This window comes from Colletotrichum scovillei (genome assembly GCF_011075155.1).
Source record: "Colletotrichum scovillei strain TJNH1 chromosome Unknown Contig00009, whole genome shotgun sequence".
Lineage (NCBI taxonomy): Eukaryota > Fungi > Ascomycota > Sordariomycetes > Glomerellales > Glomerellaceae > Colletotrichum > Colletotrichum scovillei.
Genome location: NW_023336267.1, coordinates 1,968,632 through 1,986,565, shown reverse-complemented (window position 1 = coordinate 1,986,565; position 17,934 = coordinate 1,968,632). Strand labels below are relative to the sequence as shown.

At 57.9% G+C, this 17,934-nt stretch overlaps 5 protein-coding genes across 5 annotated transcripts; 3 read left to right on the top strand and 2 right to left on the bottom strand.

Moving 5' to 3' along the window:
• Positions 1-1,714: 1,714 nt before the first annotated feature.
• On the top strand, positions 1,715-7,638 carry HER10_EVM0002215 (AMP-binding enzyme; the record flags this gene model as incomplete). The annotated part of the gene is made up of 2 exons (XM_035471936.1): positions 1,715-2,194; positions 2,275-7,638. 2 exons carry the CDS (start codon positions 1,715-1,717, stop codon positions 7,636-7,638), a joined length of 5,844 nt encoding a protein of 1,947 aa, XP_035328960.1.
• Positions 7,639-8,325: 687 nt separating this feature from the next.
• On the top strand, positions 8,326-9,631 carry HER10_EVM0000876 (AMP-binding enzyme; the record flags this gene model as incomplete). The annotated part of the gene is made up of 4 exons (XM_035470643.1): positions 8,326-8,495; positions 8,629-8,866; positions 8,940-8,984; positions 9,023-9,631. The coding sequence occupies 4 exons, from the start codon at positions 8,326-8,328 to the stop codon at positions 9,629-9,631; spliced, it is 1,062 nt and encodes a 353-aa protein (XP_035328801.1).
• Positions 9,632-9,997: 366 nt separating this feature from the next.
• Positions 9,998-12,340, bottom strand: HER10_EVM0009081 (uncharacterized protein). The gene has a single exon (XM_035478580.1). It carries the CDS (start codon positions 11,754-11,756, stop codon positions 10,143-10,145), a length of 1,614 nt encoding a protein of 537 aa, XP_035329806.1. The 5' UTR covers positions 11,757-12,340; the 3' UTR covers positions 9,998-10,142.
• A 948-nt stretch (positions 12,341-13,288) lies between these two features.
• Positions 13,289-15,057, top strand: HER10_EVM0002494 (origin recognition complex subunit Orc5; the record flags this gene model as incomplete). The annotated part of the gene is made up of 3 exons (XM_035472202.1): positions 13,289-13,510; positions 13,574-13,978; positions 14,041-15,057. Exons 1-3 carry the CDS (start codon positions 13,406-13,408, stop codon positions 15,055-15,057), a joined length of 1,527 nt encoding a protein of 508 aa, XP_035328996.1. The 5' UTR covers positions 13,289-13,405.
• A 188-nt stretch (positions 15,058-15,245) lies between these two features.
• On the bottom strand, positions 15,246-17,624 carry HER10_EVM0012603 (triose-phosphate transporter). The gene is made up of 2 exons (XM_035481996.1): positions 16,839-17,624; positions 15,246-16,765 (listed from the first exon to the last, which is right to left on the bottom strand). Exons 1-2 carry the CDS (start codon positions 17,271-17,273, stop codon positions 15,497-15,499), a joined length of 1,704 nt encoding a protein of 567 aa, XP_035330231.1. The 5' UTR covers positions 17,274-17,624; the 3' UTR covers positions 15,246-15,496.
• Between the last annotated feature and the right edge of the window lie 310 nt (positions 17,625-17,934).

The window sequence follows — 17,934 nt, the reverse complement described above, 5'->3', positions numbered from 1 at the left end:
GCATGACACATTATCAATCTGTTCGTCACATCCTGGGAGAGTGGGAGTGGGAGATGGACGCGTTAAAGTTATCAGATCCGCGTTTCTCGAGCCGGCGCTTTTTCTCTTTGCGTATGTCACCGTCAGGCGAGGCCGCGAGACAGCAAAACACCCCCCTGTTTGTGCCAATTAGTGGGCGATTTGAGCATGAGAAGACGGCGGATAATAATTGAAGAGTCTGGAAATTTGAGGGAAAAAATTCTGCTGCAGAAATGAGGGCCGCCGATGTCCTCCCGGCTCTCGCCTCAGGCCTGCCGGCCCACAAGCGGGACACGCCCCCTTGGCGCTCCTAATCAGATCCGTCTTTGAGGCCCCACACCCCCGGTCAGGTACCGGTCTTGTACCTTTGTACCTCGCACCCTCCCAGCTCCCAGCTCCCCCCCAAAGCTCCTGCTCCATTTCTCTTTTTCGTAAGGTCGCATCGGAGGAAGGACCCACGACATCATCACACGCCCCTCCCCTCCCACTTCAACCCCCTTGCCTCTCTCTCTTTTTTCCCTCCTTCACTCCTCCCAGTAGTGTACCTTTTTTCCCTCCCGTCCAGAACCACGAGAACGTATGATGAGATGGCGCCTTAGCTCAAGGGGACCCGTCATGAAACTCTTGCCTCATTGGTGCTGCGAGGGTGTGCTCAACTCGTTCGCATCTGACGTCCCTCACACACTCTCTCTGTGGCTCTTCCAAAGTTCCCAGAACGCTGACTTTGTGGTACAGTCGCAATAGCTCTGCATGCAGCATACCTACCTTATGCTAGGTTCCTTTGGTGGTTCCTAGGTTGTTTAGTCAGGCCCGTTCGTTCGCGCCGAAGTCGAAATGGGCGGAATCAACGACCAGTATTCGTACCAGCGTACCAGATACTCCGTTCTTTCACACACACATACGGGCACAAAGTCACACATTACACAACCCATTTCTGCTATACCCACCCGGACGGCTCCATGGATTAGGCACGTTGCGCCGCTGTGGCTCGCATCTGCCCTTCCCATCAATGAGCATCACAAGAAACTGACTGGTGTGTCTGGTGGTTCCCGGGGCGAGAAACAATATGCACGCCCTTTCTCTTTCACAGGCTTTTTTCCCGCTTTACCCTCCTCCTCCTCCGCTTGCTCTCCGCAGCGGCAGCGCGACCATCCATGATCCAGCTCGGTCTGCGAGGAGACGTAGCTCGGCTGCAGCGCCGCCGCAAGGTACATACCGCAGTACCCAGCCATGGGGTTCGTCGATCTAATCAAGAAAGTCGGGAAGCCATGTATGTTTCTCGGGTAGTCTTCATGCAAGGATACCTGCCGGACAGACCTGCAGAGTCGCACACATAAGAGCCTCTCGCGGTTACTGTGAGTATACAAGACTCCTCCGAGTCTTGGTGCATGTCTACGAAGTACTGCGTATGTGTGAGTGAAAGGGTAGCTCTCCACCCTTGGGCCGGTTGATCGTCCTCGTCAGACAAAAATCCAAACATCTTTCTTCAACAAGTCTCAAACAAGACGTTGTTTTGCAGAAGAAACCAGACGAAGCCATCGTTGTCCAAAGGCTTGTGAAATGCTGCGAGCTCAACCTCGAATTACTTCATAACGCTCGTTAACTTTACCCCTCCATCCTCCTCTTCCTTGTCACCCTCATTTCTCTTCGATACCCCCTCCTCCCCCTCCGGAAGTGAACAGACACCAAACACACGATGCATTTGCGAGACAGCGAAGGCGGCGGAACCGCCTACCAAGAAACAGGCCTCACCGACGGCGCAACAAACGGCTTGACCAACGGCAATAGCACCGTGAACCCCTCTTCAACGAGGACCGTTGTCGTGACATCGCGGGCCGAGTCCACCGCCGGTGTAAGCGACTTTAGACACGAGCTCCTCCTCGCATGGCTGCTCGTCCTCCACCGCAACAACGACGACGGCCTGAGCAAGGTGAACTGGGGATTCAGAACACGGGACGACCAGGAACCGTCGTCGGCGACACACAACAGCCTGAGCCTGAGCGAGGCGCCGTTCAAGAACAGCGACTCGATAGCAGAGGCCTTGGAGGTCATCAAGGAGCTCGGCGAGAGCGGTCTCGAGAGTGAAACGCAGACCATCCCGGTGATATACTTTAACAATGGAGCACCCAGATCTCAGGGTAACTCTGAGAAGGCGCCCTCCAAGAGATCACAAGACGTACGTAGACGGCCCTCTTTCGTGATGCTTCATATCCTATTATACAACATTCGATTCACCATGCTGACTTCGGAACCCAGTGGACATACCAGATCGAGGCGACGCTCAACGAGAACCAGCTGGTGATCAAGGCCCAATGGGACCGCGCCGTCCTCTCCTACCGCCACGCCATCTTCCAGCTCGACTCCTTCATCGAGATCCTCACCACCATCCTCGAGAAGCCCTACCGCCAGGTCTCGGACACCATCGGTCCCACGGCAAAGGACCTTGAGCAGCTCTGGACATGGAACGCCGAGCTGCCCGAGAACATGCAAAAGTGCATGCAGGACATCATCTCCGAGGTCGCGGCCAAGGGACCCGAAAGGCCGGCCGTCGAGTCCTGGGACGGCAACTTCTCCTACGGCGACGTCGACCGTCTCTCCACCCGCCTCGCGCGCCACCTCGTCGCCCGCGGCGTCACCGTCGGCTCCACGGTGCCAATGTGCTTTGAAAAGTCCCGCTGGACCACCGTCGCCCTCCTGGCCGTCATGAAGGCCGGCGCCGCCTTCGCCCTCACGGACCCGTCCCAGCCCGAGGCCCGCCTCCGCACCATCGTCGAGCAGACCGGCGCCACCGTCATCGTCACCTCCCAGAACCAGAGCGACCTCGGCCGGCGCATCGCGCCCGAGCAGACCCTCGTCATCGCCTCGGACGACACCCTCAACAATGATACCCTCGAGCTCGCCGCCGAGCTACCCGTCGTCCCGCCCTCGTCCCCGCTCTACATCCAGTTCACCTCCGGCAGCACGGGCAAGCCAAAGGGCGTCATGATCTCCCACGAGAACTTCACCAGCGGCGCCGTGCCCCGCGGCTGGGAGGTCGGCTACCGCGCCCACTCGCGCTGCTTCGACTTTGCCTCGTACGCCTTTGACGTCAGCATCGACTGCATGCTCTGCACGCTCGCCGCCGGCGGCTGCCTCTGCATCGCCTCGGACGAGGACCGCATGAACGACCTCAGCGGCGCCATCCGCAACTCAAAGTGCAACATGGCGCACATGACCCCCTCCGTCGCCCGCGTCCTCGACGCGGACGTCATTCCTTCCCTCGAGGTCCTCGGTCTCGGAGGCGAAGCCGTTTCTGCGGGCGACGCCTCGACATGGAGCAAGACCACGAGCGTCATCATCGCCTACGGACCTTCAGAGTGCACCGTCGGCTGCACGATCAACGGCAACGTCAGCAGCACCTCCACCAACATCGGCAAGGGCACCGGCGGCCTCACCTGGATCGTCGACCCAGACGACCACGAGCGCCTCATGCCCGTCGGCGCCGTCGGCGAGCTCCTCATCGAGGGTCCCGTCGTCGGCATGGGCTACCTCAACGACAAGGCCAAGACGGACGAGGTCTTCATCGAGGACCCGGCCTGGCTGCTCGCCGGCGGTGGCCCCGCCCGCGGCAGACACGGACGCCTCTATAAGACGGGCGACCTGGTCCGCTACGATCCGGACGGCACGGGCTCCATCGCCTTCGTCGGCCGTAAGGACCAGCAGGTCAAGCTCCGCGGTCAGCGCATCGAGCTGGCCGAGGTCGAGCACCACCTCCGTGGCAAGATGCCCTCGGGCGTCAAGATCGTCGCCGAGGTCATCAAGCCCGGCGGCAGCGAGCCCACGCTCGTCGCCTTCGTCGTCGAGCAGAACCCCGTCGACGGCCCCGTAGACGCTGAGGCCGGCGACGTCACCACCTTCTCCCCCGAGTTCAGCCAGGCCATTGCCGAGATCGATATTGCTCTCGGCGCCGAGATCCCCCGCTACATGGTCCCCTCGGCCTACATCCCCCTCCGCAAGATGCCCTCCCTGGTCTCGGGCAAGATCGACCGCAAGCGCCTGCGCGAGCTCGGAGGCTCCATGTCCCGCGAGCAGGTCGCCCGCCTGCGCGTCGCGCCCACCGAGAAATCGGAGCCCGAGACGGAGATGGAGAAGGCGCTGCAGCAGGTCTGGATCAAGATCCTGGGCAGCGAGTCCGCCGCCGCCATCGGTCTGCACGACAGCTTCTTCGCCCTCGGCGGAGACTCCCTCCGCGCAATGAAGCTCGTCGCCGCCGCTAGAGAGGACGGCATCGCCCTGACTGTGGCAACCATCTTCAACTTCCCCACGCTCAAGGCCATGGCCGAGAACGCGACCAAGGTGTCCAAGGAAGACGACGCCGCCGTCACGCCCTTCTCTCTCCTCGAGGAAGGATGGACTCCCGAGGAGGCCCGCGCCGAGTCCGCCAAGCTCTGCGGCATCGACGAGTCCGCCATCGAGGACATTTACCCCTGCACGCCCCTCCAAGAGGGTCTCATGGCTCTGTCGGCCAAGGTCACCTCGGCCTACGTCGCGCAGAGAGTCGTCGACCTCGCGGACGCGGCAACGGCAGATAAGCTCCGCAACGCATTTGACGTCGCCGCCGCCGACTGCGCCATCCTCCGCACGAGAATCGTCCAGGTGCCGGGCCGCGGCCTCGCACAGGTCGTCGTCAAGGAAGACATTGCCTGGCACATTGGCGACGACCTCCAGGGCTACCTCGTCAAGGACCGCGAGGAGGGCATGGACCTCGGCAGACCTCTCGTTCGCTATGCCCTTGTCACGGACAATGAGTCGGGCAAGGTGCAGTTCGTGCTGACGATGCACCACGCCCTGTACGACGGCTGGTGCATGCCCCTCATCGTCGACAAGGTCAACAAGGCCTTTGACGGACAAAAGGTCCAGCGCCCTGCCGAGTTCAAGGACTTCATCAAGTACCTCGGCAGCATGGACCGCAGCGCCGCTGAGACGTACTGGCGCGAACAGCTCCAGGGTGCCGCTGCCACCACGCAGTTCCCCGCGCTGCCGTACGAGGGCTACCAGACGCAAGCCGACTCTCTTCTGGAAGTCTACGTGCCCCTGAACGGCAGACCTGCCTCCAACACCACCGTTGCCACCGTGATCCGCGGTGCTTGGGCCTACGTGGCATCTCACTACGCCTCATCCAACGACGTCATCTTTGGCGAGACTCTCACCGGCCGTAACGCGCCCATCAGGGGTTCCGACGAGATCGAGGGTCCCATGATCACGACCGTCCCCTTCCGCACCCAGGTCAACGCCGAGACGCTCGTCAGCGACTACCTCCAAGACATTCAGGACCAGACTATCCAGCAGATTCCCTACGAGCACACCGGCCTCCAGCACATCCGCCGTCTAAGCCCGGATGCCCTCGAGGCCTGCGAGCTGAGAACCGGTCTCGTTCTGCACCCGAGCGCCGACGACTTTGACCAGGAAGAGTTCAACAAGTACCCCGCCAACCGCCTCGTCCCCGCCGGCGACGCGGAGGCCGCGGAAGAAGCTCTCAAGTTCAACACCTACGCCCTCATGCTCGTCTGCTCGACGGACCCCAAGGGCTTCTTGGTGATGGCCTCATTCGACTCAAAGACTGTCCAGAAGCCTCTCATGGAGAAGGCACTTGCCCAATTCTCTCAGGTGGCGCAGAAGCTTTGCCAGCTTACCGACACGCCACTTGGCGATATCGCGTACCTGACTGAGGAGGACAAGACCGAGGTCGCTCGCTTGAGCACCGAGAGCGCCAAGAGCGTTCAGCAGGAGTACCCGGAGGCCGAGGCAGTGTACATTGTCAACCCTACCGACTCTGCGCTTTTGGCTCCTCTTGGAGTTGTTGGTGAACTGGTGGTTGTCAGCAAGTCCGACTTGTCTCTCTCCACGCTAGAGAACCCCTCGTGGGCCGAGAACAAGGAGGCTGGCAAGTTCTATAAGACGGAGCGTCTCGCCAAGTTCAACGCGGATGGATCCGTTGAAATCACCGGCAAGACAAGCGATCTGGTCCAAAAGGCCAGCACCGCCACCAAGGCGCCTACTAAGCGCATCTCTGCCACGTCCGCCAAGCAGCGTCGTCTGCGAACTCTCTGGAGCCGTGTACTCAGGCTCCCCGAGAGCGATATCGGCCTCAACGACAGCTTCTTCCGCCTTGGTGGAGATTCCATCGGTGCCATGAAGCTTGTCTCTGAGGCTCGCTTGGCTGGCCTCACACTTACCGTCAACCAGGTCTTCACGAAGAGGACGCTGTACGACATGGCCAGCGTCCTGCAGGACTCTGAGCCCACTCAGGACTCTCAGGAGTCCCTGAAGCCTCTCATTCCCTTTGAGCTGGTTGAGAACCTCGGCGATGCCCCGGCAGAGACCCTCCGCCCCCTGTTGGCCGACCCGACATGGAAGATTGTCGACGCTTTCCCCGCAAGACCGTTGCAGGAGGTCGCCGTCAAGGGCACAATTGAGATTCCTCGCTTCTCTGCTCGTTACGAGGCAATGTACTTTGAGAGCGATGTTGACCGCCCCCGCCTCTTCCAGAGCTGTCAAGAGCTTGTCTCTCTCAACGAGGTGCTGCGATCGGTCTTTGTTAAGCACAACGGCGCTTGCCTGAGTGTCATCCTCGAAGACGTCAAGACTCCTGTCGTGGAGTACGAGATCGACAGTGACGTCGAGACCTTTGTCAAGGACCTCTGCAACATGGACGTCCAGACTCGGATGCCGCTTGGCTCCATCTTCGTCAAGTGGTTCTTCGTTCACAGCAGCAACGGCCAGTCCGCCTTGGTGTTCCGTGTCTCGCACGCTCAGTACGATGAGATTTGCCTGCCCATCATGCTGCACCAGCTTTCGGCCCTGCACGAGGGCAAGCCCGTTCCCAAGGCTCTCCCCTTCTCCTCCTTTGTCGGTCACGTCGTCAAGTCCAACATCCCCCAGAGTGTCGACTACTGGAAGGAGCTCCTCCAGGGATCCTCCGTCAATGTTCTGAAGCCCGATACCCCCGTGACGGAGAGACAGCACTACGCCATCGACAGGACGTTCGACATCTCCACTCGCTCCAAGGACGTCACCATCGCCACCCTCCCCACCGCAGCCTGGGCCCTTACCCTCGCCCGCCTGCAGAGCACGCGCGACGTCACCTTTGGCGAAGTCGTCAGCGGTCGCAACATCGACTTCCCCAACGCCGACATGGTCGTCGGCCCCTGCTGGCAGTACGTGCCCGTGCGCGTCAAGTTCGAGGACGACTGGACGGTCCTCGACCTCCTCAACCTCGTTCAGAACCAGCACATTGCCAGCTCGGCGCACGAGGGCATCGGTCTGCCCGAGATCGCCAAGCTGTGCACCGACTGGCCCGCTTCCGTGGACTGGTTCGACACAGTGGTGCACCAGGACGTCGAGCACGTCGAGAGCCTCGGTTTCGAGACGGCGAGCAGCCGCATGGAGACGATTTACCCGCAGCAGGAGCCGCTTCGCGAGTGGAAGATCCAGGCGTTCCCCCAGGGTGACAAGCTGACGATTGAGATTGTCACGTTTGAATCGTGGAAGGGTCATGCTGCGGAGCTGCTCGATAAGATTGAGGAGACGTTCAAGATTCTGCTTGGTAACCCCAGGTCGCTTTTGTTTGAGCAGCAGTAAGAGGAGGGATATTGTACATACTGTACTAAAGACTGCATAGAAGGGGGGAGTGTTGAGTGTTACCATTTTTGGTCTTTCTAACTGATATCATTTTTGTTTTGTTGATGCTTGTTGAAGATTCTCTGATTGGACGAGGGGCTTTTCAATTGGTTTGGAAAATGCTGTGAACGATTTCATGTTGTTTTGTTACTCTTTGGAGTTTGGTTGTTTCAATACACACATCATACCATATCATACCTTGCGAACCTTTCTCGCTGCTGCTCTGGTTCGCCCAACTTCCTTGTATGCCGCCTGCTTGAGGCAACCCCAGCCCAACCTGCATGTGGCCGCTTCCAGCAGCCTCACTTTCCTTATCTCACAGGAGAAGGGTGTCAGTTTCCTGTTCCTCATACAAATAGGGCGGAAGGTGGCTTGCTTCCCCATCCTATCACATTCTCGTCTCCAGGTTCAAACCTCCACCGCCCTTCAGACTTATTGTCCTCTCGTTAAAGCAGCGAGAGACTGTGAGGAGACTCTTCTGTAGAATGAGATAAGCAGGACACTTTTCCCATCCCCTTCTTCTCCTTGACCAACACTCATCCGCACCTCTTTTGCGACTCTACACCAGCACACAGCTCTCATCACAGCCTGATTTCCCCTCGCCGCTTCAACGCACCCCCTGCAACCTACCAGAATACCAACGTTACAATGTCTGACAACGTCACCTGGACCAGCGACTTCGACAAGTTCCTTGCCGAACTCGACACCGAGAATTACGCCAATGACAACAGCTTCATGGATCTGCTTGATCCTACTGGTTGCTACGACTTCGGCCACGTCGACGATGGCGCTCTTGGCGCTGCGGACCCCCTGGATCCGTGAGACTTTTTTTTTTATCACTTGCTAACAAAAAGGGTGTCAGTGACCACCACGGCACTTCTAACTCCACAATCTGGCTGTGAGTTCCTCACCCTGTTCACCGTGTCTCCTCTCCAAGTAACACAGTCTTAGTGCAAATGAGACCACGCATCAACGCAGTCCAGATGACGGCAATGATTTGACATTTTCAATGGCCAGCGCTCGAGCCCAAAATGATTCGAAGTCCCTGGAGATAGCTTCTGCTACTTCAGTCGAGAGGACTGCGGCAGGAGCGCAATCGGCTTGTGCGCAGTGCGGCGAACATTTCGATAGCGTAGGGTGGCTGCTACATCATGCTCAGATAAAGAATCATCGGATACTGCTATGCCCAGTCCAAGGCTGTGGTAAGTTATTCAGAAGCTTCAACGAGCGCTACGACCATCAACGCCTGCCTCATCTTGAAGGCCACGAGCGCGTTGAAACGGAGCATCCGTTTGCTTGTGTGGAGTGTTCAGTGGAGTTCAAGAACAAGTCTAGACTTCAAGAGCACGCCAACGAAGCACAACACAACCCCTTTGCTTGTTCCTGTGGCAAGAACTTCGCTCGACTTGATGTCCTCGCCCGACATCTTGACTCCATGGGGACCGACCTGCCGAAATACCCCTGTCACTTCTGCAAAAGCCACCGCGGGGAGAATGGCTTTCGAAGAAGAGATCATCTACTGCAACATGTGCGCGGCTACCACAAGTTCGAGGCTGAGGGTAAGATCGAAAATATTATACCTTCCCGCCGAGGCAAATACCAGACGCCTCCAGTCTGCCACTTTGCGGATTGTCTGCACTACCGCGACGACAACTTTGAAACCCTCAGTCGCGAGGAGCAAAATCGCTCCAAGCCATTCGAATCACAGTCAGAATACACCAAACACATGAAGAACGCCCACGACTTCACACATTACCCCTGTACGGTGAGAGGATGTAGCAAGATTGGCGCCAAGGGTTACGCGAGGGAGAAAGATCTCATCAAGCACAGGAAGAAGGACCATCCTGAGGCAGGAACGTATGTCCCGGCAACGCGAGATACTAAGATCACTTGCCCGAAGTGTGATACCAGCCTGGGACAAAACAGCGCTTTTTGGCATAGGTGTTATTGGTAGTGATCATCAGGGGTGGGTCTTGCAGGTGCGCTTGATCACAGCGAAGCTTATCTTCTGAGTGAGGGCTCTATCGAACGATCGTGTAGGCCCGAAGAGTGGCGGACAGAAATCAGAGCGTTGAGGATGCACGCCCAGTGGCGTCACCACAGTTTTGATCTCAGTTATCTTCATAGTGTTTGTTGATTTGAATGTATTCTCTCGCAACTGATCATATGGTGAATACTTATGGCAGAAGACGAACAATAAGGCGCCTTCGGTAGATGTACTATTGGGAGTGTTCTCCTCAAGCTGCAAACCCCCATTTTCAGTTTACATCGGGAACCCTACTCTCAATCAAGTGTGAAATATGGTGTGATCCATGTCGGTTGCGCCTACCACGTGTTCTCAAGCTGATAAGATTCAGACAATAATGCCATTCCCTGTATCCTATGAACCAAGTACGCCAGCTGGGTATTGTAATCGGACATTGGTGGAAATTCTCGCCGTGTCTCTCCATCGATGAACACAGTCCCTAGGATACATCCATATCCTGCACTCCAGAGTCAATCGCCTCTAGCACCCTCTCAGCATACCGCCGCCCTGCGGGGCTGAGCATCATCGGATCATGATGAAAACCGTCCCTCTCCCACGGTAACGTCCTCGGCGCCGGATCCGCGGGGTGCAAATCCCCAACACGCTGCGGCATACCCTTATACCGCTTGCCGTGATCATCGACCCAAGTGAGCAACTCCGTCCGTGGATCCCGCGTCGGAGCATTGTAAAAGTCAATCGGCGACTCCCAGTCCGGATCACCCAGGATCAACCGCGCAATATCAGTACGGTCGTCCAGCAGCAGAGCCAGACGCGGCGTAGCGAGCTGCTCGTACCATCCTTCACCCAGATAGTTCACAATCCCCGCAATCTCACGGTCGCCGATGCCCTCGATCCACCACAAGTTCTGCGTCGCCTTCATGAACATGAGGTAGTGGGCCAAGATAATAAGCGCGCGAGGCCTCTTTTCCCGTCCGAGCTCGACGAAGCCCTTAGGGATGAACGTAAACCACGTCACGACGCGGAGGGTCATGATGGGTCCAAACCCGTTAACGAGCTCGGCGTAGAGGGAACCGAGGTACTTCAGCGTATCGTAGTACGTCGAGATGTCTTCGTAGTCCGGGTCGCCGGGTTGGATGGAGGAGACCATGAAGAGCAGGTTATTGGGGATATGCTTGGCGGCCTCGTCGAGGTTAATAGGCGGACGCATGAAGAGCTCCGCGAGCCCGGAATCCCAGAGGGTCTGCGGCGTAGCCATGTCGATCATGAGGCCGATGCCGCGCCAAACGACCATCCAGTCGATGATGTAGAGGTCCTTCGTCCCCTCTTCGCGGAACATTTGCGACGATAAGGCGGTGAGCAGCAGGGAAGTCGCGATGAGGGCGGGGAAGGTCTCCGGTTTGCCTTCCTCGATGGCCTTGCGGTAGCCCTCGAAGGCGCGGGCGCGATAGCGGAGAGCGCGGGAGGGTGCGATGTCTTGCTTGAGGTGCTGGAGCTGGAGGGCGGAGGTGCCGAGGAGGCAGTCCATGAGGAAGGGGCTCTGGAAGGCGTGGCTTGGGATCTTGACCTTGAGGATGTCGTCGATGCGCTTCACCCTGCCGGCCTGCGTGGCGAAGGAGGTGAAGGTGTTTGTGGTGTAGAACCAGAGGAGCTTCATGTCGATGGCGTCCCTGTCGCCGGCGGGGATGTAGAGCGGTTCTTTGATGACGAGGGCGTTGGCGCCGTCGTCGTCGTCGCCGCCGCCGGCGGCCGCGTGGTGGCTGTTGCGGCGGTGCTGCGGCGGCGTGTGAGACCGCGAGCGGGCCGGGGAGAAGGGTCCGGCGGAGGAGCCTGATGGCGATCCCGGTGGGCGGTGGTCGGAGTGGGAGTGGGACGGTCCGGGGTAGTTGCAATTGGCCTTGCGGAGCACGCAGTTGCGACATGTTGGACGAGCCTCATCGCACTTCACCTTGCGTGTTTTGCAGTTCTTACATCCTGTCCGTGACTTCTTGTGAGGCCGTTTTGAGTGGTACGGTTTATCCTCGATGTGATTTGTTGAGCTTCCTGCGGCGGCGTCCGCTGAGTCTGACTGTCCGGAGGATGAGAGGATGGTCATCGTGTGTGTGTTTGTGTCCTTGACGGGGCCCCCCAAGGCCACCCGACTCTCGTCTCAATGATGGACCTGAATCAAGCAGCTGCCCTTCAGTCTTACGGCGTCCGTCAAGATTCGGGATGAGAGGGAAGGATGGCTACGGGGTGAAGTGAGATGAAGTGGAGGTTGTTGGGGTGAGATGAATGACGAGTGGGGAAGATGGGAGGGAGAGAAAGAGAAGCTTCGCGGTAGTGGCAATGAGGTGAAAGGTACGTCGTTCGGAAATTGTCAAGTGTGTGTGTGAAGTCGGGACGCTAGGTAGAAGGGGTTGAGTTGGTGATGCTCGGACCTCTAGTTTTTTAGGGATGATGTCCAACGGCCGGACGGGGGAAGTAGAGATGTCGTCGGGGTTGAAACAGAGTTCCGTGGGCGGGTGACGCTGCTGACGGAATGAGACGCCTAGTTATCGGATGAAGCTTTAAAACACAGTCCCCCTTCGCACTGATTAGTCGGCCCGCTAGCTTCAAGTTTGTCTCTTTTTTTGCCCCCAGGGGTTAGGTAGGTGGTTGGTTCCGTTGGTTCTAATATGCAAATGCCGACTTGAGTTGTGTCGGGTTAAGTGTGTGTGAGGCCTCACGAACAAACGAATCTCATGCTGCTGCCTTCCCAGGTTGTGTTATTACCTCAGTTATCAAAGCCACAAATGGAGAGATCATTGACCCCACACTGAGCTTACGAGCTCTCTACCTGACTCTCATCTGACGGATGACTAGCGCTTTTCCCCGTTGGGCGGCACGAATCCTTCGGTGGTGGCATGCCGGTTTTAATGAGACGGGCTAATAGAAGCCGGAGAAGCTCAACCTCACAAGTGGGAGAGAAACGAACGAACGAACGCGCCGCAACAGTACATGCCATGGTGTGTGTTCCATGCCGTTGACGTACCCAAACTGCGCCGCCAGGGCCACGAAGCATGTGCAGCGGCAGCAAAATGAGAAAAAGTACGGATAAGAGGCTTGCGCAAGCCTCTTAGAACCCGGCAAAACACACAAGTTTGTTCATTCCAAGGGTCAGAAAGAAGGGTACTGTGTATCCGTAAAAGCACTGCGCCTCCCGCAGTACCCTTCTCCCTGCTGTCAACCCTCCGTGGGTTGCCCTTTTGGGCGTTGGAGTGGGTTTGGATACGGACATGTTTGTTTGACCTTTGGGGAACGTGGACATTTGACACTTGGCGCACAGTTCCGGGGGAGTGAAGGAGGGGGCTGGCCAGAGAGACAGAGAGAGAGAGTTGTGACTTGAGAAGTTACCGGTACTGTAAGCTGCGAGCTGTGAAGCCGCACTGCCGCAGACGAGCTAAAACTGAGTGTGGTCAAGTCTCAAGAAGTGGAGCTGCGCCCGGCACAGGGCGCCTGGGTCCCAACGCACGCGGGCCACTTTGGTCCCCTGCGCCCGCCGTAAGAGGGGCCCGAGATGGGCCGATGCTCCGGTCACCTGACTTCGCGTCTCAGCGGCTCGCAGGTCCTTTCCTTTCCATGTTACTCCGTACCTTCGCACGCGACACGGCGGTCTCTGGTTTCCGGCCCGTTTCCCCGGTTTTCTTCGCCGGGTGACGAACGCTGTTTTCGAGTTGATACTTACCAAAAGGCTCGAACGCCAGAGCAATTGGCCCAATTGACATGGCGTCACTCTTTCAGCTCCCCGAGGAGCTCCTCCTATCCCCCTTATTCGAGCGTTTCCCCTGCCGTGAGCGTCAGATCCGTTCTTTAGCTACCCTTCTCCATGTAAGTCGCCAAGTCTTTGCTTGACTATGTGTGGAAGACCAGACACTGACCTCAAAACTTCAGCCCGCTGCCGCGCCCTGCCGGAACCTCATCGTCTACGGCACCGAAGCCACCGGAAAGTCGGCCATCGTCGAGTCTCTCCTCCAGAGCCTCTCCAAATCCCTCGACGAAGAACCCGAAACCGAACCCAAAACCTCTCTAAGCTTTGCCATCGTCAACTCCATACAATGCATCACGGGCCGGCATCTATTCGAGCGGACAATCGCTGCCGTGGTGGACGCGATACAATGGGAGGCTCCGCCCAAGAAGTGCGAGACATTGGCCCAGTTGATGGTTGAGCTGTGCAAGATGCTAAAGTACACACAACGACCCGACGGCTGGCGCCTCGTGCTCGTCTTTGACGCAATTGACCGTCAGAGAGACGCTCCCGCAACCCTTCTCCCAGCATTAGCACGGCTATCCGAAGTGGTGAGTGATCATACGCCTCCCACGCGCTCAACCATGGCATACTAACAACCTACCGTCTGTAGATACCATGCCTAACCTGCGTCTTCATCGTCACCGCCCCTCCCCCCTCCAGCCTCCGCACCTCCTTCGTACCACACATCCAATTCCCAAACTACACCAAGCAGGAATTCATAAAAATCATCTCGGCGTCCCCGCCGCCGCCGACCCCGACCACGACGCAGGACGACACAAACTTCCTCTGGACCCGCTTCGTCGGCGCCGTCTGCGACGCCCTCACGACGTCGGCGTCCCGCACCCTACCCTCGTGCCGCCACAGCTGCGACGCCCTCTGGCCGCGCTTCACGGCGCCCATCCTGGCGCGCACCCACGGCCCGCGCGAGTTCTCCAAGCTCCTCATCGCTTCGCGCGTGCACTTCCAGGACGAGAGCCTCCTGAACCCGAGCATCGTCTCCATCAAGCTCGGCAATCCTACTTCTACGACGGCGGTGCCGATAACGACGAATGGTCATACACCAGTAGGCACACCCTCGAAGCACGCAGCAGCATCAGCCCAATCGGCACTGATGAGCACTGCCACCGCCGACTTAACAACCCTACTCCCGACAACCACCCGCCTCCTCCTCCTCGCAGCCTACCTCGCCTCACACAACGCCCCCCGCCACGACCTAACGCTCTTCTCAACATACCACCACGGCCGCCGGAAACGCCGCGGCGGCGGGTTCGTAGCCCCCAAACGGGGCCGGCCGAGCAAACACAAAAAGATCTCGCGCAAGCTGCTCGGCGCGCACGCGTTCGTTCTGGAGCGCATGCTCGCCATATTTGCCGCCGTGCGGAGCGAGTGGGCCGAGGCTGACGTGCGTGGCGGGTTCGGTACCGTCGGCGGCAGCAGCAGCGTGGTGGACGGCGACGTCGGTATGGCTATCTCGACGCTTGCGAGTTTGCGGTTGCTGATGAAGGTTGGCACGGGTGGTGATCCGATGGATCGGGGGGGCAAGTGGAGGATTAATGTCGGGTGGGATATCATTCGGGGCGTGGGGCGGAGTGTTGGTATCGAGGTGGAGGAATGGCTCATCGACTGAGGTTGAGTCGTCGGCGTACGTATGACTTAATGTCGAGACAGTGGACGAGAGCTTTTATGATTCGGCTCTCAGTAACAACATGAAAGGAACATCAATGTCCTGCCAATTTTCATGAAATGTTATGGGATCTCAGCTTGAAATGCACGAAGAATGTCACTCAAACGCCGGAGCCTTTCTTGATTCCCGGTGTCTAGTTATCTCATCTCGAAGGGTGAACTTCGTCTTATGCCTCGCTCAAAACCCCTGATTACATCCAAATCTAAGACAAGCTTACAGGAACATGTGTGTGTGCGCGTGTATTTCATCCATACGTTGCCGTCAACCCAGACTGGCGCCTATCATGATAGTACATTGACATTGAACTCCTTGCGACTCATTGGCCTAAAAAAGACATGTTTTTACAACTCCCATCCTGCGTCCTGCCCCCAAAAACACCCCTCTACCGGTCCCCGAACCGCCAGGTATCTTCCTGTTTGGTACCCGGTGCGAGCCAGGCCGCGTTACTCGCCCCGCGGGCTCTACCATTGCTGGGCCCGTCAGACTTCTTGGCATCTTCGCCATGAGGCGAGTGCCCATTGCTAAACGACTGGAATGCTCCAGCAGAGACCATGGGACTCTCGAAGACGGGCGCATTCTGGCTGGCGTTCAGGGCATCCTTTGTGTTCAGGGGCAGCAGGGGCTCCTCCTTGATCTCCATCATCTTTGCCTTGCGGTCCGCCTTGTCCCGGTCGTGGGTGCGGTCGTAGAGGTAGAGGCCGACAAAGGTCAGCAAGATACCGACGCCTTGGAGAGGGGTGGTTTGGTTGCGGAACCAGATGATGGCAATGACGATGACGAACACGCGCTTGATCAGGCTGGCGACCGAGTACGTCACTGGCGAGACGAGGGACAAGAGGACGAAGGCGAGGATGTTTTGTCCAAAGTGGAAGGTGCCGTTGAAGATGAACTCGATGGTGAGGCGGCCGTGGTCAAAGGAGCCCGCCTTTTCGTTGAGGTCGACTGCGCCGTCGTGGAGGACGTCGCCGATGATGCCGGTGCCTTCGCTCCAGAACCAGATTGGGACCGTCAGGATGAAGGCCATGCCGGAGGAGTAACAGAGCAAGTTTAGCTTGTCGAGCTTTTGCGACCGCGCTGATTGGCCTTCGGCCTCGGCCTTAGCAGCTTCGTTGAAGAGACGCTTTGAGAAGATGTTCTGCGTCACGAAGATAATGGTGGCGAGGAGGGCGTATAAGATGCCCAGGAGCTCGCCACTGTAGCTGTTGTGCTTGCCGGAGCAAGCGAGCATGACCCCGAGGGTCAGGGGGACCAAGGATAGGTAGGTGTTGACAGAGTACCGGATGTTGAAGATCAAGCGGTAGGCGAGGACGGTGAAAAGGGGGGAGAGACCCTTGATGGTGTGGACCAGCGAGACGGGGATCTTGGAGGTCGCAGTCGAGCTCAGCAAGTGGCCAAAGATTTGGAATGCGGCAAGGGGCATCGTCGTCGAAATGACATCGCGGGAAGGGTAGCGAATGCCATGTTTGAGGGCTGGTATCGTTGTCTTGAGACTTGGAAAAATATTGGCAAGCCAGGCGAAGAGGATGCAGTAGGTCGCCACGAAGGCGAATTGGATGAGGGTCAGCGTCGCAGGCTTGTCGAAGGCGGTCAGGATGGACTTCGAGGACGTGTTCGTAAGGGCGGACGAGGTGTACCAGAGGACACAGAGCGCCTGCGATGCAAGCCATTAGCGCCTAGCGAGCAGAAAAGAAGGGAGCAGAGCAGCGTTTCTAAACAAGACTCACAATCAACCTAGGAGAGACAGGCGCCTTGAGCGCATCAGCTATCTCGTGAGCATTCTGGCCGACGCTTCCGCCTCTTGTCCGTATATTGTGAATGGCGTCACCCAGACTCTTCTGCCTCCCGTGGCCGTACCGCGTTGGCACCTGCTGGCCCGGCGCACCCCATCTGACGCTGCGACCCTGGAGACTCTCCTTTCTGGGTTGCCAGCGGTCGCCGCCTACGGGCGCTCCTGGAAGCGCATAGCCGTTCGACTTTGCAGGACTCGGCGCCCTCGAACCGTTGGTGAGGTGGGAATCGATGTGGTCGGGGAACTTCTCCATGCCGCCGTTGCCGTTGGCAGAGAGGGAATCGATATCGCCGTACGGTCTTGGTGAGTGCTGCGACCGATTGACCGAGGAGGTTTGTGTTATAGAACCAGAAGTTGTGGAGTGAGGCATGACGCGAGCACTGGGGGAAATTTGGCGGGGACAAAAGTCCTTGGTATCAAGACAAGGTATCCCGTCTCCGTAAGGTAGCTGGTAATGCTGGCAGGGTGGATATGCGATTTTCGTAAATTACCTAGTACCTCTGAGGTCTGGGCACCCCTCTGGAGATATCTCTTGTACTGGTAGAAAAACGAGTGACAGATGCGGCAATCATGCGCGAAGAAAATCGAAAACTTAGACTTGCTTAAGGTCGAGCATTGTCTCTGCCTTTGTAGAAAGTCGATTTTCAGATGGTGACGCTCTGATGGTGGGAGGCCAGACGTTCTCTCTCTTTCGCGTGGGCAAAATAAAAGTCTCGACGACAGGGCGAGATTTACACGTCCATACAAAAGTCAGCTCCCTAAAGTTACTGGGGGAGCTGTCCTCATCTCAATCAATCGGAGATCCCACGGTGCTGCAGCGCGGCTTAGGAATGGCTCGTTGTCAGTGGCTGCTATCCCTGCTGAGCAAGGGGCAGAAACGCATCCCCCCACGGAGCTTCGCCCACCAGTACCACGGCATTCAATAGCCCGTGCCCGGGGCACTAAACCCGCTGGAAGACCGGCGCAACGGGTTGGCACCTGCAGTGTTTGCACGGCGTCGTGGCATTGGCGGGAGGCACCTACGGCGCTGC

Coding starts and splice junctions, on each gene's coding strand:
- HER10_EVM0009081 (XM_035478580.1), bottom strand. CDS start 11,756: ATGACCATCCTCTCATCCTCCGGACAGTCAGACTCAGCGGACGCCGCC.
- HER10_EVM0012603 (XM_035481996.1), bottom strand. CDS start 17,273: ATGCCTCACTCCACAACTTCTGGTTCTATAACACAAACCTCCTCGGTC. Junction 16,766..16,838: donor CTGTCTCTCCTAGGTTGATT/GTGAGTCTTGTT, acceptor CTTGCATCGCAG/GCGCTCTGTGTCCTCTGGTA.